We start from the raw sequence: 26810 nt of genomic DNA, 5'->3' as shown, positions 1-26810 counted from the left end.
ATTAGCTCCATTCATGTTTATTGATTCAGTTCATTAATTCATGTTAACAGAGACATGAAGCAGAGGAGAGAAGCAGACACAGACAGCTGAGGTGATCAACAGAGACAGACAAGGAGAAAGCCACAGAAACACAGCTGACAGCAATTCATTAATCAGGGACTGACTACCTCTGATATCTGCTGTTTTCTCACATTGCAGCCTTTTTCAATTGTCCGCTGCTTCACCATAGTTTCTCCTAGAGACTTCATTCAAACTTTAAAACGTAGATAATTTTGTCGGCTCGAACACACCCCGTGTCCCTTTCAAAATTTCCCAGGGGGAATTTTCTAGTTTTATCATACAATGAAAAAAAAAATGTTGTATCCCATTTATTACAAATTATGTATATTTTACATTTACATTTTGAGTTTTAATATTGACTTCCTCCAAACAGCTACTTTTTAACACACATTTTAGCTCATGATAATACTTTTATATACTGTCATAATCATCTTACACAGTACCTCACTGACATGATTTCACTCCTTGTAAGAAGAAAAACCCATCAGCGTATGTGCAGCTGTGTTCTCCTCCCATCCATCTGTTAAAGAAGTTTTGGGCTGAATTTTTTTGTATATTCATACATTTGGGGAAATACAGCGTGATCTCCAACCTGCAGGTGACTTCATTCGAGCCTTATATGAGTCTGAGGAGAACTGTGAGGTGGATCCCATGCGTGTCCCGCCGTCAGTCCTCGCTGACCATCAAGCCAACCTTCGCATGTGTTGTGAGCTCTTACTCTGCAAGATTATCAACTCTCTCTGGTTAGTTTTTCTTCATTCCCCTCAGAAATTTTATATATGTATCTGCTCCATACGTGTATTGATTGCTGGCACATGCACCTCTCTGCTTTGGTCCATGCCAATCACTTGAATATGGGGTGTCAAAAATTTCTCACCTTTCCCAGTTCCTACATTTCCTGAAGGAAGCATGATCGATCAAAGAGCTCAACATATGCCGTAATTCAGATTGTTATGCTCCCGCTCTGTTGATCAGACAAATGTCAGCTGAAAAATACATTTTTAACTGAAAAAATAAAACATTTTTATTGAAATAGTCAGAGAATCTGGGTAAAACAGATTTTTAATTCTGAAAGAAATGTATATGAAGTGAAAGAAAAAAAATATTCAAAGAAATTCCAGAAATTGTTTAAAAAATCCATTTAAATTAAAAAAGACTTTGGTTACATTGACTTTTTTCAGGCTTTCAGTTTATAGTTTTGTTTTTCCATTTGACAGAATAGCTGGCCTCCATGTTTCTCCAAAGTAACAACAATGTTAAATCTGTTTTTGCAACTCTGCAAAATCACGTAAGAAAAAAATGGTTTCATAAGCATATTCTCAATCTGGAGCGAGGTATGGTCCAGTAATTTCTGTATGTTTGCTTCCTGACCTTGCAGAACTTGAAGGCTGCTGGGTTTTCTCTTGCCATTCTCCTCGACAGTGAGTAATAAACTCATGCTCTTGTTTCAGCATATTTCCCCGGGAGCTGAAGGAAGTTTTCGCCTCATGGAGAGCCAGATGTGCTGAGCGCGGAAGAGAAGATCTCGCTGACAGCCTCATCAGCTCCTCCCTGTTCCTTCGCTTCATGTGCCCAGCCATCATGTCCCCCTCCCTGTTCAACCTAATGCAGGAGTACCCCGCCGAACGCACATCCCGCACGCTCACACTCATAGCCAAGGTGATGCAGAACCTGGCCAGCTTCAGCAAGTGAGTCTCCGCCATCGCCTGTCCTCTCACACCAGCTACGACGCTACATCCATTTCAGTCAGATCATCTTTAGATCTGCAGACCTTGGTGCTTGTGCGAGGCAGGATGCATGTCACAGAGTAACATCATGGACACAGGGGCTTGACTGAGAGGGTATAAACAGTTAGTCACCCACAGTGAGCTCCAAGGCTTTCAGCTGAGACACATTTGTTCCTGCCTTCACTCTTGGCTCTTTACTGACATTCTTGGAATATTATAACAATTGTAGTGGCTTACATAGGCCACTTATAATTAAAACATCAAAAGTTTGGTGGCATTTTAATACCTAAACTCTACATTCTAGGAACACTGGATAAAATACTAGAGGTAGAATAAATATTATAACATACATAATAATATAATAATAATAACTCAAGCTGCCCTTTAACATTGAAACAATAAGTTGATTAGTTGATCAACAGGAAATGAATTCTTATATTTAGAAACAGTCCACTATGTATCAAACTTGGTTCAAACTTCTCCAACAAGAGGATTTCTCTGTTTTATATCATTGCAAACTGAATATGTTTGGGTTTTGGACTTGCGATCTGAAGTATTTTGACATTGCCTCAGGCTTTGGGAACTTTTTAGGGCTGTTTTCACTATTCTTGGACTATTTTATAACTACGTTGTTTTACTCAGACACAATTTTGGTTTGTTTTTAAAGCAACTTCTAAATACATTTCACCCTGGCCTAAATGATTCATTGAAAAAAAAAAAAAAACATCAAGAAAATAAGTGACAGATTAATTTGTTTTAGCCACAATCCTCAAACTAGCTATTTCCAGCGCTTTCAACTGCACGTCAGGAGTTAGTGGAGAAAGATCGAAGAGGCCATTTCCATCTGGTGCCAGAAACTTTGAAAGGAGACAGGAGTTACAAGCTCCCCCTCATGTACGCCCACTTGTTTTCACATGACCCATACTGTGTACGAAAGTCACGTGATGACGAGCGAGTCAGCTCCATATGCTGATGAAGGCTGTGAGATGCAGTCGAAAGCTAGTAAGCAGCCCTTTAGTTAACATTATGTGGTCGAACCGCTGTCGTGAATTTCACTAGTGTCACTGTCATGTTTCCTGTCATTGTTGCCTCTGCAGATTTGGACCCAAGGAGGAATACATGTTTTTCATGAACGAGTTCCTGGAGATGGAGTGGGGCTCCATGCAGCAGTTTCTCTATGAGATTTCCAACATGGACACAGGAGGAAACGCGGGAGGCTTTGAGGGCTACATTGACCTCGGCAGAGAATTGTCCATGCTCCACAGCTTACTGTGGGAAGTCATGGGCCAGCTCAGCAAGGTAGGTGGAATAACACGATGAGCTACTGCAGCATTAGTTTAAACATTTAATATTCTTTCTCTAACTGAAGAATGTGCAGAGTTGAAAAATGAGGCCCTGCAGTTTTCTGTTGCGTAGAAACAGAATGAATGTTATTTGAATTCCATTAAAACTGAGGTGAAATTAATACTTTAATATTTAACTACAGTGTTTGCACTCTAATTCATTGAGATTATGCTGTGGTTCTAACATAATGAAAGATCTAAATTTTTTATGCACGGCCCTAAATTGTCTCATAGGTGGACAGATATGGAACGTTTTGTGCTCTTTAAATGCTGTGTGTTTTATGAAAGACATGTAGAAAACGCTGAATAATAGTTTTATTATTGGGGATGTACAGGTTTTCTCTCCTGATACAGACTCTGAGACCTAAAATAAGGTTATCCGCAAACAATGAGTGCAGATCCAGAACCATGCTCTCAAAAATAGTATAAATGTTCTCTTAGGAAAACAACATGGAATGAATTTTTTTGTAACATTGGCGAACCCTGACAGCTTTGTTGTGCTAATGGATCGTGACTGAATGAATGTAACTGATGACTGAAAGCTTGATCTTAAAGCAACAGTAATGACAAAAAGGATTTAATCGTCTGGCCAATCGTCTCAAAAAGGACATTATCGAATACTGATTAGATCAGGGCATCCCTATTTATAATAATAAAAATAATTTAAGATCATAGGCTATTTGTACAGTAACTACCTTGAGCTTGGCACAGTCTGCCTGTGATTCATCTTTCCATATGCTTCCCTGTCAAGCCCACAACAACAGGATAATGACTTTGAAGTAAAGTAGGTCATCAGTACACGAGGTGATTAGTTTCACCTTCTATTTTACCTTTTTTCTGGGTCTTACCCTCCCCCCCAGTCGCCTGGACTGCAACAACACTGTCAGTTAAATGGCCCCTGGTACAAAAGAGTTTGAGTACCCCTTCTTTTAAGCGTGTGAACTTTGGATGTTTTTGATTTTGAAAACCTTTGCCCATGCTACAGGATGCTATTCTCAAACTGGGACCCCTACCACGGCTGCTGAATGACATCAGCGTCGCCCTGAGGAACCCGCAGCTCCACATGCCTACAAATCACCAGCCAGACCGACCGAAGGACAGACTCTTCTCGCGGCCATCTTTCAATCGACTCATGTCCTCTGACTTCCAAAGCCTTATGATGCGTGACTTGAACAGGTATCTTCTCTTGCTTTTTCGTGCATTTTTGTTGCTATTGTTTCTGCACTTGAAAATGGATTTGCATGGTGTGTGCTCCTGTGCACTTTGTGCCAAGACGGGTAATACATTTGAACTTTTTCAAGACAATGTGAATGGTCATAATTGCAAATATGCTCCAATCGCACATGAACAAAGGAATTACACCTTCATATGGGTGTAATTATCGGTAACACATAAATAGGCCAGGTATACACAATAAGTGGTGTTTCTAAGAGCCAATAATGCTAATGCACCTCTTCAGGCTTTTTAAGTATTTTATCAATCAGTCATTGCCAGAAACATCTGTTCTCAGACTCTTTTACCCAAACCTCTTTCCTCTGTGTTAGAATTCAAGTCAGCACTCTGCTATTGTCAAGAGACAGTTGCTCTCATTACAGCTGTTTAAATGAGAACGCTCTAAGTAAGAGAAAAACAGCTGTATTATCAGAGGGACTCTGCATCTCTTTTGTGTTTACTATTACAAATCCCTCCTACCAAGTACTAGCCTGTTTGAACAAAATCTGCAGCAGTAAACATGCGACTGAATGAGAATTACTTAAATCTGCTGCAGGCAGGTCTGAGAGTACAGAGATCAAACGTGTGGAAATTGAAACCAACACAAGGACCCGCACACCTGCTGCTCCTTGTAGCTCTAACCCCAGATGTATCAGGCTACGAGTGACTGACAGGGTGGAGTCACGCCTTGTCCTCACTGGGTTTACACATGTTTCATTATGAAACATTTACATAATGCAACATGTGTAATTTTTGCATACCATAAAATCATGCATAAGATCAACGGCTCTTAGTACAAATGATTGACAGTGTGCAGAATAATTTGGATTTTTCACACGTTTCGTTATGAAATGAGAACAGCAAAGGAATCATGCTACCATGGTTTATTGAGGTGATAATTTATCTATATTTTGTTCCTCTTAATCATTGACAACCAAACTAGCCAATTTGTTATTTTATTTCATTTGACAGTTAATCCTTTAAAATGCTGACTACAACAATTAACAAGATACAGTGTCCTCAAACATTTTCTGACCATATAATATTTTAGTAAAATTTATAGAACAGTAGGCGGACATGGGTGTACTGGTGGGCTGGTGGGCTTTAGGGCAGTGGTTCCTCACCCCGGTCGTCTCCTACAAGGTGAATGAAGGTAGTGGGTTATGAGATAATTGGGAGATTAGGGAAAAAAAATACACTCTGCAAACAAAAATGTGTTCATGTTTTTGACTTTTCTCTCTTTTCTGTTTTTTTTTTTCTGGTGAAAAGCAGTTTTATCCTCTCAGGCCTCCAGAAATGATACCAAAAATTCACTCTTTGATTTAACTTGAACAATGATGAGGGTTTGCAAAGAGCTATTGCCTCATATTAAAGGGTCACAAACAAAACAGGTTGGGAACCACTGGCCTACAGGTTTAAGGCACTGTGATGTGATCACAGTGGCATCAGTTTGGGTCAGTTTGGGGCCTTAGTTAGATATATAGATAGAAAAATGTACATTCTTTTGTTTCAGCAGCAGGTTATCAGGGCTTTGCACAGAAACAGTAATACACAATAAACATACATTCAGTATCAACACTAGCAGAGAGAAATTTACCAATAGAAAAACACACAACACAACAAATAAAAAATTAGGCTAAAATAGCTCAAAACAGAAAATAACAAACAAAACAAAAATGTAGCATATATAGGTATAATAAGATATATATCTATTGAACATTTAAGACCGTCTTTCCTGTGCTTGCATTTCTATTTCTCCATACATCTCATGTACATTGTTTAAAATGCAATGGGATCATGCAAAATAGAATCAAAGTGTAAATATGAGATATTGTAAATAAAGTTCATCATGACATTCTGTTGTGTATCTGTAGTTCGATAGACATCTCTCGCCTGCCATCCCCTACGACTGGAGTCTCAGCTGTAGAATCCCTCTCATCTAATCTGAACATGAGGCGCCAGGCAGAACGAGATCTCCGCTCATCCAGGGAGGTGTTCTACGTGACCCGCCCGCCGCTGGCTCGGTCCAGCCCTGCATACTGCACGAGCAGCTCGGACATCACTGAGCCCGATCCAAAGGTGCGATGTCAGATGGTCATCTAACTGTTTCATTTTGTTCTGTTTGCTAAATCCGCTAAATTCTGCAGTTTTTAAGCCTTTTCTGCAAGTATTGGTCCTTACATTTTTACAAATAATCTGATGTGACTGTGGCATCACACAGTTATCCACTTTAGGTGAGCAATTAAGACATTTTCTTCTTCTTTTGAGAGTACTTTTTGTGATTGAACTAGATATCATAGCAGATTATTACTGATTATTTAATCATCAAAGCTATCAAGTCTGATTTTCAACTTCATTCAATAGAATTTGGTTGCAATGTAAGATTTTCCAAAAAAATACTTTCAAAGGATAAAAATGACATTAAGAAATTATCCCCTGGTTGACTTTGTGCGCTTACTTTACAGTTTTTTGGATTAATTATTTATGTCGTAAAATATCCAGTAAGACATACCAAGGCAGGCTTATTCATACAGCACTTAAGACATAAAGGCATGAAGGCATATAAGGCATGAAAATAAGATCTAAGAAAAGCCCAAGGCAATAAAAAAGACATAAAGAGGGATTTTAAGAAAAGATCAGGGCTGATGAAGCTAAAATGCAATAAAACAACACTCAGGGGAGTAAAACATTGGTCTGGCATAACTATATAAATGCATTTTGCTGTCTAAAGGCATCAATATAACTATACTGTACAATATATGGCAGCTAACTGTGCTTGAATTCAATTTAAAACTAAAAATACACACACTTACTGTACATTTAGTATGGAGTAAAATACATGTGTATTTTCTTTGTCATGAAAACTGTTTTTGTGTAAAATCCAGTCCAAACTAAAGCTGCATTAGCCGTTTTTGTTGTTTCTTTCAGGTTCATAGTGTGAATAAAAGTGTGTCCATGATGGACCTTCAGGACTCCCGTATGAACAGCATTTCCAACCTGAACTCTGTGGGAGACATGCTCACCTCCTCTCAGGCCTCCATTGCCGGCCTGGGCCACAGCTTCGGGAACCTCTGCGGTCCTCTTCGTATGGGAGGGCATATGCCAGCGGGCTCGGCGGGCTCCGGTTTGAGGCTGAGCCAGATGGGCCACATAGGAGGGCCCACCGAATCCATCTCTCAACAGCAGCAGCAGGCCGCTGCAGCCATGCACTTCCCCCTGTCTTTCCAAAACCCCCTATTCCATCTGGCTGCCCAGAACTCCCCGGCTCAGTCTCAGCCTCCCCCGCCTCTCCTCCTCGCCCCCGAGCCCGAGAACGGCCACCACGACTATCAGCCAGCCTTTGGCAACAATGCCTTCTCCCGCAGCGAGGACTTGTCCGGCCTGCGGTCACAGAGCAGCCTGGTGCAGCCCAGCATTGTCCACTCGCACAGCTACAGCGATGATTTCACCCGGCAGAATCAGAGCAATGACTACGCCTGGCACCAGCTGTCACTGCAGGTGCAGGTAGGAATCTCTTACTTATCTTCATTCATTATGCAGAAACAGTTTTATGGTTGCAATGACTTTGCTGTATCTTGTTTTTCACAAAAATCTGCAAATATGCAACGAATACAGGAAACAAGATCTGTGCAATACAACTTTAGTGTCTGTGATTATAAGTATGCACACAACGCAACTCTTCTGTGGGAATCTCTAATTCAGACTTTTGTTAAAAGCAGTGGACAGTGCAGTCGAGTGTCATTTTACAGGCAAAGAGGTGACTGGCACAGTCATCACAGATTAATATGCCCATCGCCTATTAATGAGTGTGCAACCACAGGACAGAAATGACTGCTACTACTGAACTGTAGCTGAATAGCCAGAATGGTATTGCATTTGAAAGAGCACCACCAGGTGGAGATCATGTTGTTCACAGACTGCTCTTCATTTCAGCTGCTCATTCTGCTTTGTTCACTTGCATCTGTAACAGCGATCTCTAACTTTAACCATCTGTAAGGTTTAAAATGATTCAGGTCAAATTCTGCATCTTCAAGCTGGACTGCGTGTTGTGTGTTTTTTGACTGACGCTGGCCGCTGCCGTTGTTGCTGGCTTCTCGGCTGTCAGATCCATCACAGTGTATGCTCAGTTACCAGTTAATTGCATTGCGTTGTATCAACAGGTGTTTCTCTTATCTTGTCTACGTCTTCTAGCGTCTCCCTTCACAGAGGATTTATTGCAGGACTGCTGTATTAGACTGCACTAGCTTTAGCTGGGTGTGCCTATAAACTCAACGGAAATCTCAAATTTTTTGGGGAAAACAGCTTAAGAGGGACCTGAAAAATATAATTTTTACAGACTTACTGTATTTTATTTCTACAGAAAGTAATGAAAAATAATTACTTGTTATATGACTTTTGTTTGACTGACAAACATTGTGAATGTCAAGATTCAGAGACTAATTTACAGGCCTAAACAGGCTGCTTTGGGTTCTCTTGAATCTAAGTTAGATATTCATTTGAATTTATAATTCACAGTCACTGCTTTAAGCTGTCGTTCAGGACAAAACAGGTGAGTGTTAGAAAGTATTGGCTAGCTATTTGTTTATCATCATTTTAACCCCTTACATTTTTTAGAGTGGGCAAATGAGGTTGAAAAAATGGCGCTGCCTGATTTCAGTAAGATGTCAAGCTTTTGTGAGTGTTTTCTGAGTTTTACAGTCAAACCCAAAGCCTGAAACTGCACATTTGGCTCTGTCCCACTTTTTGGACTGACTCTACTCTTATATGTCGTACGTATCCGTGGATCTGCTGGCTTATGCCACTCAAATTCAACACACAGTGTTCTCACTGCTGGATCCACACATGATGTGGACAGTCGCAGCCTAGAATACATCTTCTCAGTCTTCTTAAAAAGACCTGGATTGTTTTTTTGCCTATTTCAAGCCAGATTTCCCAAGAAACTGACAGCCTTGTTATTTATTCTTAGTGTTATTTTAACGCCTTGATTGCGCCACAAAAATGTCTTCCTTGAATTCAGATCCTGAATCCAGTCCATGCCTTTCATTGGATCCTGCTTTTCCTTTTGTTTTCACTGCTCGGGCTGATTGTCGGGTTGCAGGACAAAGCTCGCATCCCAACAAAAATAGGAGTTGTTTACAAAATGCTCCTCTCACGAGCAGCAGAATATGCAAATCTAGCAGTAACGTGAGGGCACTTTTGGGGGACACTTGTTACGCCACAGACAGCACGCTGAAGCGGGAGCGCTCACTGGTTTGCTCTGCTGAACTGTGTAGGGTGCTTGACATCAATCATACCATTTGTCCTTGTTTCAACCAGGCTGAAAACTAGGTGTCGGTCAGCAGGGCAGAAAAGAGTGTCATAACTGTCGATACTACACATATCATTGTATTATACCATGCATACTTTAACCCTCTGTGTAGTGCACATCAGACTCAGATCTCCTGGACGTAGATGTTAAACTGTTTGAGAGTCTGCCTTATCTAACTTGTTTTAAAACACATGAGTGTGTTTTAGGGTTATGAACTTTACTGTATCAAAGGATTTTTGTATTTTTTGGAACAGCTTTCAGTGAAACTCTGGCTTGATGATATATCACATTGATAAGTTGAAAGTGTTAATGATACAGCTATGTAGTCTTGAGCTATTTCTGTCCTGCTGCGTGGGCCTTAATGGAACAAACATCACAAGCCTCCTGTTTATTAATATAGATGGTGTGTCAGGACAGTGCTTTATCTGTCCTTCCTTTCTTTCATCCATCCATCCATCCATCCCTCCAGCACTAAACGGTTTAGGGCCAAAACACATTTCTGACCATCCAGACCTCTCAGGTCAACTGGGACAGGTCTGCTTACTGTCCCCAGAGTCAAAACAAAACATCGGCATTCAGTTTTTACGCACCACATATCTGGAACAAACCCAAAAAGCCTGAGGTCCCCTTCAACTCTAAGTCCTTTTAAACCAAGGCTCAAAACTTCCTTGTTGTTAAACTACAAATATTCCATTTTCTATCTTGCCCTCCACTGTAACTACACTGTGATTTAATGCATCTTATGCAGTTTTACCTTTTGTCTTCCATTTGATTGTACTCATTTTACTTTTATGTGTCTTTTGATATCACATTTTTTTAGAGCATAATTCCTTTTTATGTCTTTTGTGAGGCACTTGGTCTTTGTGCTGAAAGGTTGCTTTGCCTCACCTGCCTTTCATCCATGCAGGTCACTGTGTTCAAAACATTCAGACGGCATATGTGTTGGGTTGTAATCTGGTAAAACAAATTGGTGCAGTGGATGTGCTTGTTTCATTCATCTTGGTGTCATAATACCCGTGGGGGGGAAGCGGTAGCCACGTGCACTGCTGTCTGCCTTTGTCTCGTATTGGATCTTACCACTGGGGGCATCATGGTTGGACATTTTCAACACAGCATTTCCGTAATTTTCTTTCACCTTCTTCTCTCCTCTCAGGAATCTCTCCAGCAGCAGCACCTGATGGGAGTTGTATCTCAGACAGCCACTGGGACGGGCACCCCCGCCTCTTTGGCCACACCACCTACTACAGTTCACCCTGTCCGCCAGACCTCCATCGCCCCGCCACAACACCTCAAGTCACAGCGGTCCATTAACACTCCAGCCACCGCCACACCTCCGAAGGTTCGCCCGCAGAGCAGGAATCTCCTCCTCGACTCTTCTGACACAAACTACAGCGGCAGTCAGCCCAAGCAGCGGCAGACTCAGCAGCCGGCGCAACAGCAGCAACAGCAGACGCAGCAGCAACAGGACGCACAGCTGTCGGTGACGGACAGTCCGGCTCCCGGGCTCCCGTACCAGACGAGCTCCGCCAAAGAGAACCAGGGCCCGCCAGCGGCCGCAGAGGTGTCGACGGACACGCCCACAAGAAACACCAAGAAGTCTCAGCAGTCACAACTGCAGCCGCCACAGCAGCATCTGCTCAAACCAGGCAATAAACAGGTCAATGTAACTACAGTGATTTAAAATGGAGCTCCAAAGCTTAACATTTTTTTTAACCACACAAGCTTGACAGTTCTTTGTGCCTCGCTTTACATGGCGTGTTATTATACTAACATGTTTTCAGTTCAGTGAAATGGAATGAAAGGAAGACAAAATGAGGCTCATGTGAGACCACCTATACATGTTTCATTTCACTGGAGGATTCACTTCAGCAAAAGTCAAATATCAAGACATTTGAATTTAAAGCATGACTGACATGTGTTGTGGTTTCAGGGTTCTCAGTCGACCTTGAACACCCCGGCCCTCAACGAACGGACAGTCGCCTGGGTGTCCAACATGCCTCATCTCTCTGCTGACATCGAGAGCCTGCGGCCGGACCGTGAGGGCCAGCTCAAAGAGTACTCCAAGAGCATGGACGAGTCACGGCTAGAGAGGGTCAGCACATTTTGTGGTTCTCCACCTTATTAAAAATTAAACTCACTCGCTTCCTCTGGATACTTAATATTAGGTTAGAAAATATATAAAGCAAGTAAGGATTTTTTTGGGGGGGCCAGATTAAAAAATGGGAGTGAATAGTTTCAGTCGAAATATGTGTGACACGATTTAAAATGAAAGCAGAGACACAAACAAGATTAACACGAATTAGCAGCCTTATAGAGTATTTTAAAGGCTGAGGATTAGGGGTGTGGCCTGTGTATTCTGCAGTTGCTTAAAGGTGATTGATTGCACAAATAATAGGAGCATTTCATGGAAATCTCTTTCTTTCAGAGGCTTAGCATGTTGATAGCTCCAAACAGCTGCAAGAGGCAACTGTTTGATTCAATAGAAATCCTGTAAACTGCCGTGAGTGGTTGATCATAAACCAAATGTATGGAGCATTTAAGTCATACTGTGCATGTAAACCCTATGTTAAGCAGACAAAACCAAATATAGTCCCACGTGTGTGTGGTCTGCACTCAGGCGACTCTGTTTCAACCTGTTCTGCTGTACTAGAACTTTATGTCAGAGCTTTAACAGAACCAAACATGAGCTGTTGGCTGTCTGCCATTTGCTGTGATGAATAACTCCCACGCTCTTGCCTATATTAGAATCACATATCTATGCAGTGCTTATTGCACAGCAGTGAAATTTGTGATGGCACATATTTAAGCTTTGTCTGTGCATTAATCCTGCTTACATAAAGAGCCTAGCATAAAGACTGCTGCACTACAAAACCGTGTCTATATTGATAGAATCATTCATCATTCAGGAATATTTCTGAGCACCAGTCGCAGGTGAAATGACTGTATATTTATTTCAGGTGAAAGAGTACGAAGAAGAGATACACTCCCTGAAAGAGCGGCTGAAGATGTCTCATCGCAAGCTTGAAGAATACGAGCAGAGACTTATGTCGCAGGAGCAGCAGACAAACAAGATCCTGCAGCAGTATCAGAACCGCCTGGAAGACAGTGAGCGCCGTCTGAAGCAGCAGCAAATGGAGAAAGACTCTCAAATCAAAGGCATCATCAGCAGGTGATTAGTGTTCAGGTTGAACCACAGCTGGCAGAAATGACGCCGTGCCAGTTACTGCTTGCCTCCCTCTATTGCATTAAATCTGTCTCACAAAAGTCGCCACCAAGTTGATGAATTAGAATCATAAAACAAGCGTCTCAAGAAAGCTTAAAATCCACTATATTTACTAACTGTATGCCCTATATCATGATCTGTTACTGCCACTAACATTCATATCAAATGTTTCAGTGCTGCAACAAAACCATTCATAAAAGTAGTTAAACACAGCTACGGGGAAATTTCATGCAAAGTGAAGGTGGCAGAAAGTGGTGACTGGCTCTACTTTTTTTTTTTTTTTTAGATATTGCCTCCGTTTAAAGAAACATTTTTGGTCTGTTGCATAAATATTCAGTCTCAGGAACACACCTGTGGCTCGTGAAGGAAGTATCAAATTTCAATCTTCCCTAAACTTTAAACTTTTAACCGTCACAGAATATGAATAACTAAATATGATTAATTAAAAGTGGAAGTTTTACAAAGACAATGTTTGCATGATGTCATATGTGTCCATTCTTAATGAAATAGTTTGACATTTGGGGCAATATTGCTGATTAGTTTTCTTGCTGAGAGTTCAATGAGGAGATCGATACCACACTCATGTCTGTGCTGGAGCCATGAGGCAGTTAGCTTAGCTTAGCATAAAGACTGGAAGCAGGGGGGAATAGCTAGCCTGACTCTGTCCAAATGAAAACATAGCTCCCCCTAAAACCACAAATTGCTCTTTTTCCATTTGTTTTTTGTTTGCATCAAACAAATGAGGTACAACGTGTTGATTAGTGAGCTTTAGAGGTGCTGATAATCTTTTGGCCAAGGTAAGATAATCATGTCCTAACTTCAGCTCCATACTTAAAGGTACTCTGTGGAGTTTTTTTGTAAACAGTTTGTACTGACATATGAATTTGTATCGTTTTATCGTTTAAGTCCATGCATGTGCATCATATGTGCGTTTCCATCCACCTGTTTTTATGTACATTTGTGCATAAAAAAACTGAGCAGAAATGCAAAAAATTTGCAGAGAAGCTCCTCTCAAAATATCACAAAACAGTGTTTACCCTTGGCCAAGGTGGAAACATTGGCGTAGGGATGAAAGCGAAATGAGACAAAGTACATTGGAAACACACCGAGCAACTAAATCATGATGTGCATGAAGCATTAGACTTAAACGTCACTCACGCTCCCGCTCCACTGAGGAGACTAAAAATAGCATCAGATGTGTGTGGAGAGAGCAAGCAGAAGAAATAGAAAGGGGCACATTCATCCACACATTACTCCGTAGCACCACTGGTGGTCAGAAACTCCACAGGGTACCTTCAATGCACAAACACACAGCGAGAGTGGTATCAGTCTTCTTATCCAACTCTTAGACAAAAAGCAAATGAGTGTATTTCCCAAAATGTGGAACTATTCCTTTAAACGTAGCTCATTTGAATATCACAGCTAATAATGAAAACCATACTCATTAGGCTCATACTTAACAGGAAACACTTCATGAGGTTATTTATTAGAACTGGTCGTATTTTAATTAAGTAACTTCATTACTAGGAGAGAAGAAACCAAGCCAGACTAATTCTGACTGCAGCTACTAAATGAAAGGTACTTGAAGGAAATGTTTCATGGAACAAATCCTGCAAACACATTTCACATGTTCTGCACCTGAATAGCTGAATTTGAACTGTCTGAATTGCTCTGAAGGCAGTTTGGACTTCAGCTTCGGGACACTAAGGATAGCTGAACGCACCCAGAAACATGTCAAGACCTTAATATCATCATATGGCCACATAATCCTACAGTAAATTTCAAGAACACCGGCTTCATAATTCTATTTTTGTCAACCGGTATGTTTGTTTCTATTTCCCTGTTGTCAGACTCATGGCTGTGGAAGATGAGCTGAGAGGGGGTGCCATTCCTGATATTAAGCCTCGAATCCTCACAGACCAGGTTTGTGCCTGTGTCTACGTCTTTTATCATCCCTATTTGCTAAACCAGTCATGTTCTAAAACAGCCTGCATCATTCTTACATCATATCCAAAACATTTGCCAAAGCCAGTGCAGGGGAAAAGTTTGCTGCTGTCATGCACTTCACCTATTCTCATCTTTCAAAAGTACATTTGTGTCACATTTGAAATAACATTTCACCATTTACTTCACACGCCTGAAGGGAGAACGAAAACAGCGCTGATCCTAAAAATCAAGAGCTGGATGGAGCTTAAATTTATCTACAGAGGTTAATCTAGTTTGTCTCCGTGAAGGAATAGCAAGTTGTCAACACCGAAACTGAACATTATTTACCACCAAGAGATTATTATACCACAGAACGCATTCGTCATTAGAAAACCTTGACTGTGACTCACCAGCAGCGTCACTAATTCTGCAGGGCTGCAGCCTCGTGAATGCACCATGTGGGCTGGATTGTGACGCAGGTGAAGAGGCTGTGTGTGTGTGTGTGTGTGTGTGTGTGCCGTGTTTACGCCAGAATAACTCGAGAGAAACAACATTTGCTCTCCTTGAAACACACTGTCACCTTCTTCCAGCTCTCAATATCAAGAGCAAATAGACAAAATTGCCTTTTGGAAACTCAGACCATATACAGAAGTGTTTCTCCACTGAGTCTGTTGCAAGATTGTAATTGTTTTTACACCAGACTTCCCAAACAAATACAAGCGTGTAATGAGAATGGACGTCTAATCCTGCTTTGCCAACATTAAACTGTTTTACTAGACTCTAAATCGGGCTGCAGGGTTTGGTTTGCAAGCCATTCTTTATGGCTCAAATTATAGTCATAGCTATAAAGACAACACTCTCATGATATTGAGTGTTATTTTTATTGGAGTCCCATTAAAAAAGTCCAACTAAGTGTTGAGAACTGCTATTCCTTCAGATTGGGAGAGTCTTGTTAATTACTGTGTGCAAGTGTGAACAGTCCTCTCCCAAAGACGGAAAATGGAGAATTAAGAGTTAAAGGAGTAGTTCAACATTTTGGGAAATACGCCCGTCTGCTTTCTTGCCGAGAGTTAGATGGGAAGATTGATGCCACTTTAGGGTCTGTACAGTGAATATGCAGCTGTAGCCAGCGGCCCATTAGCTTAGCTTAGCACAAAGACTGGAAACAGAGCAGCTGGCCTGGCTGAGTCCAAAGGTAGGTCCAGTGGTTTAGTACAAAAACTGAAGTGCAAACAAGCCGGTGCGTATGGCAGCCTGCTCCGCTCAGACTTCTCTTTTCGATGCACTATTTTATTCCACTCTTTTGCACCCATCACTTTAGCTATCATTACAAACAACAGACACTTTTGACACTTGAATTCATGCAACAAAACGTACATTTTTCTTCACCTGCCTGGCCCAGTGTGATCCTAAGGAAGGACAGTATCAAAGAATATATTGATCTGAAGACGCCAAAAAGCTGCCGTGGGTAACAATCGGGCTGTCTGAGCTGCATGATGCCCACTGTTTGAAGCAGACTGGGACGTGTTCAGGTGCAGCTCTGACCATGACACCTATACGCTTATGGGCGCTGTTTTAGGATTTGTTGGGAAATTGGTGGACAATATTGTTCCAAAGGTGACCATCAGGACCTTTCCCAGTCAGAAGCCATGGGTAGATCGCACCATCTGTAATGATCTGAAGGCCTGCACAGCCACATACGGACACCACAGGGCTGGCAACTGGGAAAAAGGATGAATACAAAGCTGCCCCATACAACTTCCGTAGAGCAATGATGCAGGACAAGCATTACTGCGGGAAGAAACTGGAATCACAGACAACAGACTGATTAATGAGTAATTGTGAGTTTGTCTGTACTGACCAACTGGAACCATTGTTTACAGAGGTGCTCATACTCTCCCTGACCAAGTCCGATATTCCCACTTCAAACTGCCAGTAGCGACTCACGAGGAAACCTCATCCCATTTGCCTGAATGAATACCAGGTGGTAGCTGTGACTTCAGTGGCGATGAAGTGCTCTAAGAGACACCTCAAAGACTTCATCGCCTCCTCTCTGACCTACATGATGCCATAAATCACCTAATCCACACTGCCCTGGCCCACCTGGACATCAGGAGGGAGCGTTATGTTAAAATGCCGTTTGTGGACTGGAGAATCAATGGCATCATTCCCTCCGAACTCGTCATGACGCCCGAAGACTGAAAACATAACTCTGCCCTGTGCACCTGGATCTTCACCTTCCTGACAGGCAGACAGAGAGGATGAGGAAGAGATTCTTCTCGTAGACCATTCAGGTCCTGAAACAGTGACTTTTCACGCACACACATAACCCAAAACACATCCACACGCTGTCACCTTATATTGGATATATTACTAGTTGCAATGCTTCATTTTTCTGAAACACACTCAACATTGCAAAATCTTTACTGACTATATTGTTCACTGTTCCACTGGTCATGTTTGCTATATTTTATATATAGGTCTCCTTTTTTATTTTTATCTGCTTGCTAGATTCTATTGTTTGATTCATCTTCATGTTATTTATCTATTTGTTAGACTTGTTCTGGAGCTAGGCACCTAAGAACTCACTATACGTTGTGGTATGTACGATTTTTTATGTAACAATAAATCTTGGTTTTATCTGACGGTTTCTTGACCTGGATTTTCCTCTGATTGCCTACGAATCACTTCCGGCCCAGAAATACTCCAGCACATAACATCCCATAAATGAACAAATTGTCATTTTTACACTTTGGTTTTCTTATTCATTATACAAATAGGATATGACATGTTAATTACTTGTTGGGAGGCAGATTTTGTTACGTTTGGGGAGAGCAAGGCTAGCCATTTCACCCTGTTTCCAGTCTTTATGCTAAGCCAAGATAAATGGTTGCTGGTTCCAGTCACATATTTACCATACAAGAGTGGTGTTTTGGAGAGTGATCCAAATCTCTGCAAGAAATGAATACGCTTATTTTTAAAAATGTCGAACTATCCCTTGAAACGTGTGCCCCCGTGAAGCTTTAAATGGAGATAAGTTGTAATTTCACCCGTTTTCTCTCCCTTCAGTCTATCAGCCAGGTCTATGGTGGCCACCCAGGATCCTGACTGTCAATTCCGAAGTGACCAGAGCTCATGATGGTCACTCGAGTGTAAGAAGACCAATTCAGATCCTCCTACAAAAACCCATGAAGAGAAGCTCTGCAGTGGATCCAGCTGGACCACTGGAGGCTTCATCTCACAACGTTCTTAAGAAAAACTTTGCACATATTTAAACTTTGCCTGAACCAGAACTTGACAATCAGTTTAGCGTGAGGACCAGTGCGTGCAGCGAATCATCCGCACATTTTGACTGAAACATAAGCCAATGCCACAACAATGGCAATACTGAACATAAAGAGAAGTGAGAGGGGATGTGTAAAACACTGGGGACAGATTCATGATTTTCCCGCCACAAGCGGTACACTTGCTTCTCACTTAAGTGGCTGCAGACAAAATGTAGAAAAGGCTTTTAGTAAGCACAATATCCCCTTATGGCGATGAACAACAAGCATGTTGTTAAATCATTTGCCATCTTTGATCCTCGGATACAGGGCCCAAGCAAAGACCTATATTACTATTTGATTAAATCATTTAGTAACATCACTTCAAAGGTAGTTATCATTATGATTTTTGCATCCTTTATAGTGCAGCCATCCCATCTGAATAGATGCCAAACAAATCAACAATCAACTAACTGCTTTAATTAGCGTACAATCTAAATCCTCTCTTTGGTTACGTTTTCCTTCGGCACACAGTGTAAAGCCAGACCAACAGTCTCTTGACTTTTAGTGTACAGAAGAAGTATTTCTTAAAGCTTCTAAACCTTTGTAATAACGGAGATACTTTACAAAAATAATCTGAGATTATAATGTGTTTTGTTCACTTTGTAATAATAATATTAATCATAATAAAGAATATATGACATTTCAAAACAGTGATACAAAGTGCTTCATAAGTAAGTCATAAAGACCTGACATGAAAGAGAAATTGTGAGGTAATATTGAACTTAAAGGGGCATTCCATCTGTTTATACACAGCACAGGAATACTTTTCAGCCTGTGAAAACGTTTTTTTTTTAATGTCGTTTGTGGTTCTAAAAGAGCGCCGTCCAGTCTGAGAGAACGATATCTCAGCTCGGGCTCAGTGTCCAAATTTACCATGCAAAGCCTGCACAGCACAGTGGACGAGTCAAGTTTGACAGACATGGGGATTAACCAGGAAGTAGGGGCTGGTGAAAAGATGCTGTTGATTGCATTATGTGAAATGTAGGATGCAGCATTTTGGACCTTGCCCTATACTCGGGACTAGGCCCTTTTTACACCTGGTATTAGCATGTCATTGGTATGAGGATAATGATATACAAACATCAAAACAGATCCATGGGGCTTTCAGATGTGGCCTGGCCGATCCGATCGCATTCCAATCACAATGCATTACGTGCGTTTTTCTCTTATCCAGATCAAAACTTAAGTCCTATGTCTTTTCCTGTACACTTTGGCTTGACCTCAATGGAAAACATCACAAGGTCGATGAAAGAAGGAGAATTTACAAAGACAAGAGAATCCAGCTGCACCTGCGCTAGGCTGCGTAATAATGTAACGTCGGATGTTATTGACGTAGGTCTGCTGTGGTCTTTTTAAATGTGCTGCAAGGAATTGTGGGATGGCATTGCCTCCTTTCCTTTCATAAAGTATGGTCCAGTGCACCCTACGCTCAATGAGACACGAAAAGAAGCCGCTTTCCTCAACCAGCTCTTATCATGACACGGTCATTTCACTGAGTTAGGAGCTTTGCCAAGCGAAAAAGACAATTTAATTGCCACCCAGGTGTAAAAGGGGTCTAATAGTCCGGATGTCTTGGCCTCAGCTGCTTAGACCATTCTTTTTATAAAGGCCTGTAATTTAATGTCAATGCAATACTAAATCTCTGGAGTGCCCCCACCCTCTTTTAGGGAAAACACACCACACTATAGTGTCGCCTTTGAGAAAGGTCGTTTCAGAAAGCCGTCAGTCGTCTCGTGGACAGTTACAACTGAGAGACATTAAACTAACCAAGCCTCAAAAGTAATGAATCAACCTGAAAAATCTAAAAGTCACAGTCTGCGCCATTTTCAGCAGTCATCTTTTTTACCTTTTCATGTTTCGTTGTATAGCACTTTGTAACATTGGTTTGAAAAGTGCTGTATGAATACATTTTAATAACTATGATTATAAACATTATGTGCAACTGGAGACAACTCATATTATAGCAAGTAGTGAATTACTCATCTGTTGTGTTTAATGTTTCTGAAGCATAGATGTGCAACAGCTCTGCATGTGCTTTTTAAATGCGAGGACGAGTAAGTCGATTTGTTGTCAGATATTATTCTAATGTACAAAAAAAAAAAAAAAACTTCGACACGGCTTTCTCATTGGAAGGCATCTTTTTTTTTTAATCCAACCTGCTGACTCTTCCGTTTTTTGCAGAAGAGGGTGGCATTCAGCCTTTTGCATTATACAACATGAAAGTACTGAGAGAAATGGCAGACGAACAAAAAGAGGAGAGACAGTGAAAACAACAGAACAATAAAAGAGTTTCCAAGCAGGGATATGTAGTATATGTGCATAGGATATGACTGCCTTACAGTCTGTGCCACAGGGCCCAAAATAACAATGCCAATACAAAAAATCTTGTAAACTTTGTATATTAAATGTCCTTTTTTTGTAGTCAGGTGATGAATTAATAAGCAGTGTGTTGGTTAACTCTGTATGTTAGTCAGAATCATTTATATTACAAATTTCATGGTTGATATAATTTATCTTAACCTCTTGCCTTTAAAAAGACATTTTCTTTCAAGATAAATATCAATGATACAAAGTTATATGTTTATGTTACCAGAAATGTATAAAATAGCTTAATGTATATTTATTCTTATATGTAAAATGTATTCAAATCAAGGGTAGGCCTTCAGGCATGTTGAACTTGTGGTAAAAACTGATTCTTATATTATTAACTCTTAATGCTGCAATCCAGAAACTACAGTGCTATGGTGTGACTGCGTTCATGGGATGAGAGCTGTGTAATTTCCCAGCATAGCACATTTCTGTTCTGTGGAATAATAAGACAAGTTCTTAAAATATCTCGCCTATGTTTGTGTAACCAAAATAGCAGTGGTGCTTTCAACAATACTGGATTGCAGTTTTAAGTACTCTTCTTTTGAAATATGCGTTTATTTATCTGGCCTGCATTGCAATACAGTATTTTGAAATGTTATACTGCACTTCTGTTTTCATTTTATTTTGAGAAGCTGCAATCCATAATCTGACAAATGTTTATAAAGGCATAAAAGTATATGATATACCCATGTATTCTTGAAACACTCTCTGTATTAGCTGCAGTGGTACAGTGTGCTACCTCTGAAATCGTGCCCTCATCTCCCTTCTCTGTTGGAATTAAGGATCCTTATTCTGCTTTATACCACAACCTAAAAGGGTACTTCATTCCACGTGGCTAGAAAACCTCAGTTTATTTTAGACACAATGCGAACAAAACGTTTCTTTTGCACTAAATGCAAAGTCAGGCTTCATTTTCCGTTGCTTGTTCATCGCTCTTTTAAGATTTCTTATATATACCTTTTGTCATCACAGGGCCATTTCTAAAGTTTGTCCTGTCGCATTTAAGTGCCGTTACCATTGACATCCACACAAATCTCCTTTAAATCACAGGATGAGATTGAACATGTTCCAGGTATTCGTCAGACTCTCAGGTGTTACAAGGAACACAGAGATATTGCTAACAAGAACTTTTGATATCTCCGATGCCAAATGCACAAAAATACTGAGACACAGTCTTTGGCGAGTGACCATTAAAGCTCAACACAACTCAAAGCGCCTGAAATGAGGGATCTGTGCTTTTACTTTGGCTGGTTCCTGGCCCTCATCTTATCCATATAAATAGTTTAATTTACACCTTCTCTTGTATTATTTGTTACATAAAAGGGACCAAGAGTTGCGTTTCTTGGTCCAAATGAAAAACGTCACAAACTTGGCGAGGAATATTATTGAAGTTACTGTGGAAGAAGTGCTTTATGTTTACAGAATCACGACATTTTAGAGGATGTATGACCCTTTGCTGACCCAAGGGAGTATAACTGCCGCTTTGCTGCAGCTAAGGCAGGACCTAATAAATGAAATGAGATATCTTGTATATTTTGAATAAGGGTATTTAACATCTATCAACATATTTATGTTTCTAAAGTGGATGTATAGCATTTTGGAATGAAACAAAGTATTTTTTGGCAGCTATTATTCTGCACAATTGATTTACTGTGTCACAAATATATAGTTGGTGGGATTTCTGACTTGAATTGGGCTTACTGGATGTAATACCTTAATTTACTTGACATTTCTTTTGAAATAAGCCATGCCCCATGGATAAGCCATACCCTCCAGTCCCCCTGATGTTGTGTGGTGGATGTTTAATGTTGGTAGTTTTATTTATAATGGTAGTTATTGTAGGTATGATTGCACTTGTAATTATTATTATTAGTGTAAGTATACTTGATTGATATGATTTGTTTTGTTTGAACAAAGGGAATGTATTCATTTTTCAGGTGATTTTTCCGAGTGATTTAAATAAACTAATAAATCCCTAATTGAAGATCTTTCATTTTAAGTGCCCAATTTAGCGGATTTAGTATTTAAAAAAAAACAAACAAACAAAAAAAAAACATCTGAGTTGTACTGAGATACATGAGCATTGGATCTCCATTAAATTCTTTGAAGACAGGAAGTTAAGTAATATCTATGGATATGTTCTTTGGATTTAAGATTTTTATAAACACATTAATTCATATGTGAGGTATTTCCATCATTTGTGACAAAGAATCTGAGAGAAACAGCCTCAGAACATCCTCAGCCTGTCAATTATTGTGGAGGAGGTGTAAAGTACACATATTCTGACTTAATCTCAAATGCTAATGTTGGCTTGTGTCTGCTGGATGTGTGAACAGGAAGCTGTTTGTGTTCACTATGTCAACTTTAGAAGAAGAGAAAATGCCAGGTGTTGTTTTTCATTTGTTCTGCTGCCCCCTAGTGGCCAAAAAACAATTAAAACATGTTTAATGTCAAATTAAATCTGGGAATTTGACTCCTATACTGTAATATGCCCTACCAAACTATATATTACTCTGTCAGTGTGACCTTCAAAGCAGTCCTGGAATATATTGACAGTTGTCTTTTTTTATTCTAAAATATTATTTGTGGACTTCAGTGTAATATTCAGCACATTCATCCCAAAGCCTCCTTCAAAGCAGCCTCATCCAGCTCAGCGCAGGCCTCGCCTCAGGCCCAATCTGTCACATGTCTGTCTACCCTGCTCTCTGCTCCCTACACATCAATACCAGCAGCGGCCTCTCAGTCAAACCCCCCAGTGTGCCGCCTGCACAATCTGCTGATTTTAACGCTCTCAACATGATGATCGACTTCCAGAAGCCTCCACAGCCCTCTCGCCCTCAACTAACGAAGACATGATCCAATCCGGTCAAGATACGCCGCCAAGAGGCGCTCCTCCAACCAATCACAGTCCACCCTCTGGTGTCACTCATCACGACCTGGCCCAGCGTGCTCTCGTGTCATTTGAACGGCTGACCGGGTACTGGGATGTCTGCTGCCCTCCATCAGAGATCTGCATGAAGCCAGAGGACTGCAGACAACCGCCCGCCTGACCCGCTGCGAGAATCACTTTGACAGCTCCTTCACTTTCTTCCCAGTCACTGTCACCTTCGACGAATCATGTATGCCAGTGATGTGTTTATGCTCAGTCAGCTGTTAGATGTCTGCTCTACATGTTGGTTTGTTAGTTTCCCAAAACTATCTAATGTCAGCTTTGTGAACTTGAATCATTTGTGAATCCTGTAAAAAAAAAAGTTCTGATTAGATTTTTTGTCGGCCGTTCTTCAGGATACTTTCAGTGACTTGAGAGTTCAAAGAAGCTTCTTGTGATTAAAATATAATTTAGATAAAAGTGTTTTCTAAGATGTTCCAAATCTCTATACGACTATGAGAATTGAATTGAAACATGACAGCTCTGGAGGATGGGCCTCCATGTTAATGTGTGTCGCATCAGTTTGAGTTTTTAAAGTTGATCAACAGCGCCATCTTGTGGTGTACTGGGATCCCCGTAAGATCCCAGCAGCAGGAGAGGATTGAGTGATGCATTTTTTATTTTTATTTTAATGTTAAATGATGACGGCAGGATTCCATAAAGCTGCAGCAAAACACAGCGGTTTCTGCATCTTCAATCTGACAGTCTTGACCGTTTGTTTTGTATTGAAACAGAATGGCACATCTCAACGTGTTTATGCTGATATGATGAAATTTGAATAGCCATCGCCTGTGGGCAACAATTCAAGGATAATCTTAGAATAAAGAAAAGCGCTCTTATCTCATAAAAGCCACATTAGCTGTTGCCACTAAATTCATGGTTTGTAGCCTGTTGCCACAGTGTCGCCTGCGTGATGTCTTTAGATTTGCATGTGTTTTTGAAGTTTCCTTGTTTATAGTCATTCATCTTTTCTTTGCTTGTTTGGCCATAGTAACGTTTTTCTCGCAACGCTAACAGAGCCCGGAAAAACACCTCAACGCTTCGCATGCAAGTGAACTAAAGAGCAAGTCTGTTGTTTTGGCTGGGCCTGTCCTCTTTGGCCGACCAACCACTGCTGGACACTTAACAGACATGTATTTAAATAAAAATCTTCAAGATTATTGCTTCAAAAGTTTCAGAGAACACAGTTGTATTCCAGGAATATAAGAAGCCACTGACCTGTTGCAGCTGGTTTCAAGAAAGAGAACGCAGTCACATGGGAACATTAGGAACAATTTTATTTATTCATTTCTATTCAAACAAATGACGAAAAAAAAAAAAAATCACACCTGGACAAGACAACCACAATTCAGACCTACAGTGCAGCAATATTAACATTTGTACAGTTCTACACTATTGTGTAGTATTTCATGTTAGTAATACAGCAACAATAAGAGAAGGTAAGGACGAGGAGGGACATTTTGGATGTGAAATATGCAGTGAATCAGTGAAAGAGCTGAAACTTTTATTGTGTCTTCGCTGAATAAGAGTCGTGCAGCTCATTCAGGCAGACCCCACAAAAGCTTTTTTACAATCGATCTGAAGCAAACAGAAATAAACATCCTTATTACGTATAAAGAACTCGCTGATGATGTTGTGGCTTCACAGGGTGGACACTACTGTCGGAAGTGTCGTCAGAGGCGCGTATCTCCTCGTGTCAGTCTGGGATGTCTGGCTGTACATGTTATTGAGCGGGATGGCCAGCTGCCCGGCTTGTCCCGACCCCTCCTCAGAATTAATGCCGTAGGGCATCTTGGACATCTTGGACATGACGGCCAGGCTAAGCTTGAAGAGCACGTTACGGAGAGCCAGGCGGTATTCTTTCCTCACCAGGCAGTAGATGACCGGGTTGAAGCAGCTGCTGGTGAAGGCCAAGCAGTTGGCCAGAGGGAAGAAGTACGTCTGAGCTAAGTAGAAGGAGGGGCTGATATCAATGATGTCAAGTTGGATCAGGACACTCCAGAGTGTCAGGATATTGTACGGGAACCAGCAGGCGCAGAATGAAAGCACCACCACCGCCACGGACTTTGATATATCAGCCTTTCGCCGGGAGTTGCTGCCCCTCAGTTTGTGCCGGCAGAGGAAGCGCAGCAGCAGCAGGTAGGAGAGGGTGATGGTGGCGTAGGGCAGCAGAAATCCCAGCACCACCCTCAGGAGCTGGTTTATTCCAAGCCAGGCTGTACCATCCGGGAAACGGAGCAGACATGCCGTGTCGTTGCCGCTGCCCACACGTCTCAGATCAGCGAACACGGCTCGGGGTGCCGCCGTAACGAGCGCTGCGGCCCAAATGACAGCTGTGGCCATTGGAGAGCTGCAAGATCTGCTGCAGAGGGACGCGCTGGCCTTGAGAGCACTGGCCACATAACAGTACCGGGTCAAGCTCATGGCTGTCAGGAAAAAGCAGCTCGCAAAGACGTTGAGGCCAGTGAGTAAGGAGACGGCCTTGCAGGCGGCCAAGCCAAAAGGCCAGTTGTAGTCCAGCGCGATGTCTACGGCCCAAAATGGCAAAGCCAGGGAGAAGAGCAGGTGAGCCAACGCCAAGTTGAACACAAAGAAATTGATGGTGCCCGTGGTGATGGTGCGAGTAGAATGGAGCAGGAACATCACTAACAAGTTCCCCAACACGCCTGCTGTAGCCACAACAAAGTATACCACAGAGATGACGATTCTGAGCCAGGGGGCTCCGTCATCGAGGATCTCCAGCCCGCCGTCGATGCTCGTGTTGTGGAAGATCAGGTGGGAGTTGTTACAGGGGGGGCCCGCGCTGCAGCCATTCAGGATATGGCTGAAGAGCTCCAGTCTCTTGAAGTCAGTGTCGGACATGTTGCTACCCTGAAGGCAATCCTGCTGCGGGTTCAGCTTGTCCAGCTATTACTTGAGATGTTTCCGCTTGTCCTCCTTGTGCCAATAACAAACTAAAAATGCAAGTTGTCTGTCGATTAGTGGACAGTCATCTATCCCTGCAAGGGAAGAGGAAATGATTATTACATAATAGGCGCTGCGGTTTATGGGTAAATAAGTACATTAGCTTTGTCAGATAAACAAATTACACCAAAGTGTCACCCACAGAGTTCAATAATCCAATTTAGATCTCAAAGACTTGAACTCCTCTGGAAGAAAATATGAATTGAAAAAAAAAAGGCCTCTGCAGCCATCTTTAAATCATATAATCTGCATCATCTATTATAAACTAGACAAGTTCAGTGCAACCACAACCAAACATGATAGCAAGTGTTCAAAGTACTGAGAATTACAGAAACATAAAAATATTTGATTTGTCAGAACTTTCATTGTATAAAATATACCAGACGCAGCCTATTCCTATACACAGTATCCCTCAGTTATTT

General features: G+C 41.3%; 2 protein-coding genes across 2 annotated transcripts in view; one reads left to right on the top strand and one right to left on the bottom strand.

Moving 5' to 3' along the window:
* LOC121619593 (ras/Rap GTPase-activating protein SynGAP-like) overlaps positions 1-17907 on the top strand; it is a 39262-nt gene extending 21355 nt beyond the window's left edge. The window contains exons 9-19 of the mRNA XM_041955407.1: positions 659-803; positions 1512-1748; positions 2885-3086; positions 4116-4306; positions 6217-6421; positions 7271-7846; positions 10804-11307; positions 11581-11742; positions 12608-12819; positions 14724-14796; positions 17869-17907. Coding sequence (XP_041811341.1) covers positions 659-803; positions 1512-1748; positions 2885-3086; positions 4116-4306; positions 6217-6421; positions 7271-7846; positions 10804-11307; positions 11581-11742; positions 12608-12819; positions 14724-14796; positions 17869-17907 — 2546 coding nt within the window. The remainder of the gene's footprint in view (positions 1-658; positions 804-1511; positions 1749-2884; positions 3087-4115; positions 4307-6216; positions 6422-7270; positions 7847-10803; positions 11308-11580; positions 11743-12607; positions 12820-14723; positions 14797-17868) is intronic.
* Positions 17908-25065: 7158 nt separating this feature from the next.
* LOC121620130 (relaxin-3 receptor 1-like) lies at positions 25066-26286 on the bottom strand. The gene has a single exon (XM_041956080.1). The coding sequence runs from the start codon at positions 26284-26286 to the stop codon at positions 25066-25068; it is 1221 nt and encodes a 406-aa protein (XP_041812014.1).
* Between the last annotated feature and the right edge of the window lie 524 nt (positions 26287-26810).

This window comes from Chelmon rostratus, chromosome 16, assembly GCF_017976325.1.
Source record: "Chelmon rostratus isolate fCheRos1 chromosome 16, fCheRos1.pri, whole genome shotgun sequence".
In the NCBI taxonomy this organism is placed as follows: Eukaryota; Metazoa; Chordata; class Actinopteri; order Chaetodontiformes; family Chaetodontidae; genus Chelmon; species Chelmon rostratus.
The sequence above is the reverse complement of the archived record's forward strand: the minus strand, read 5'-3'. Positions and strand labels throughout refer to the sequence as shown.

Excerpts from the sequence above, each read along its gene's own strand:
- LOC121620130 (XM_041956080.1), bottom strand. The coding sequence starts at position 26,286 with ATGTCCGACACTGACTTCAAGAGACTGGAGCTCTTCAGCCATATCCTG.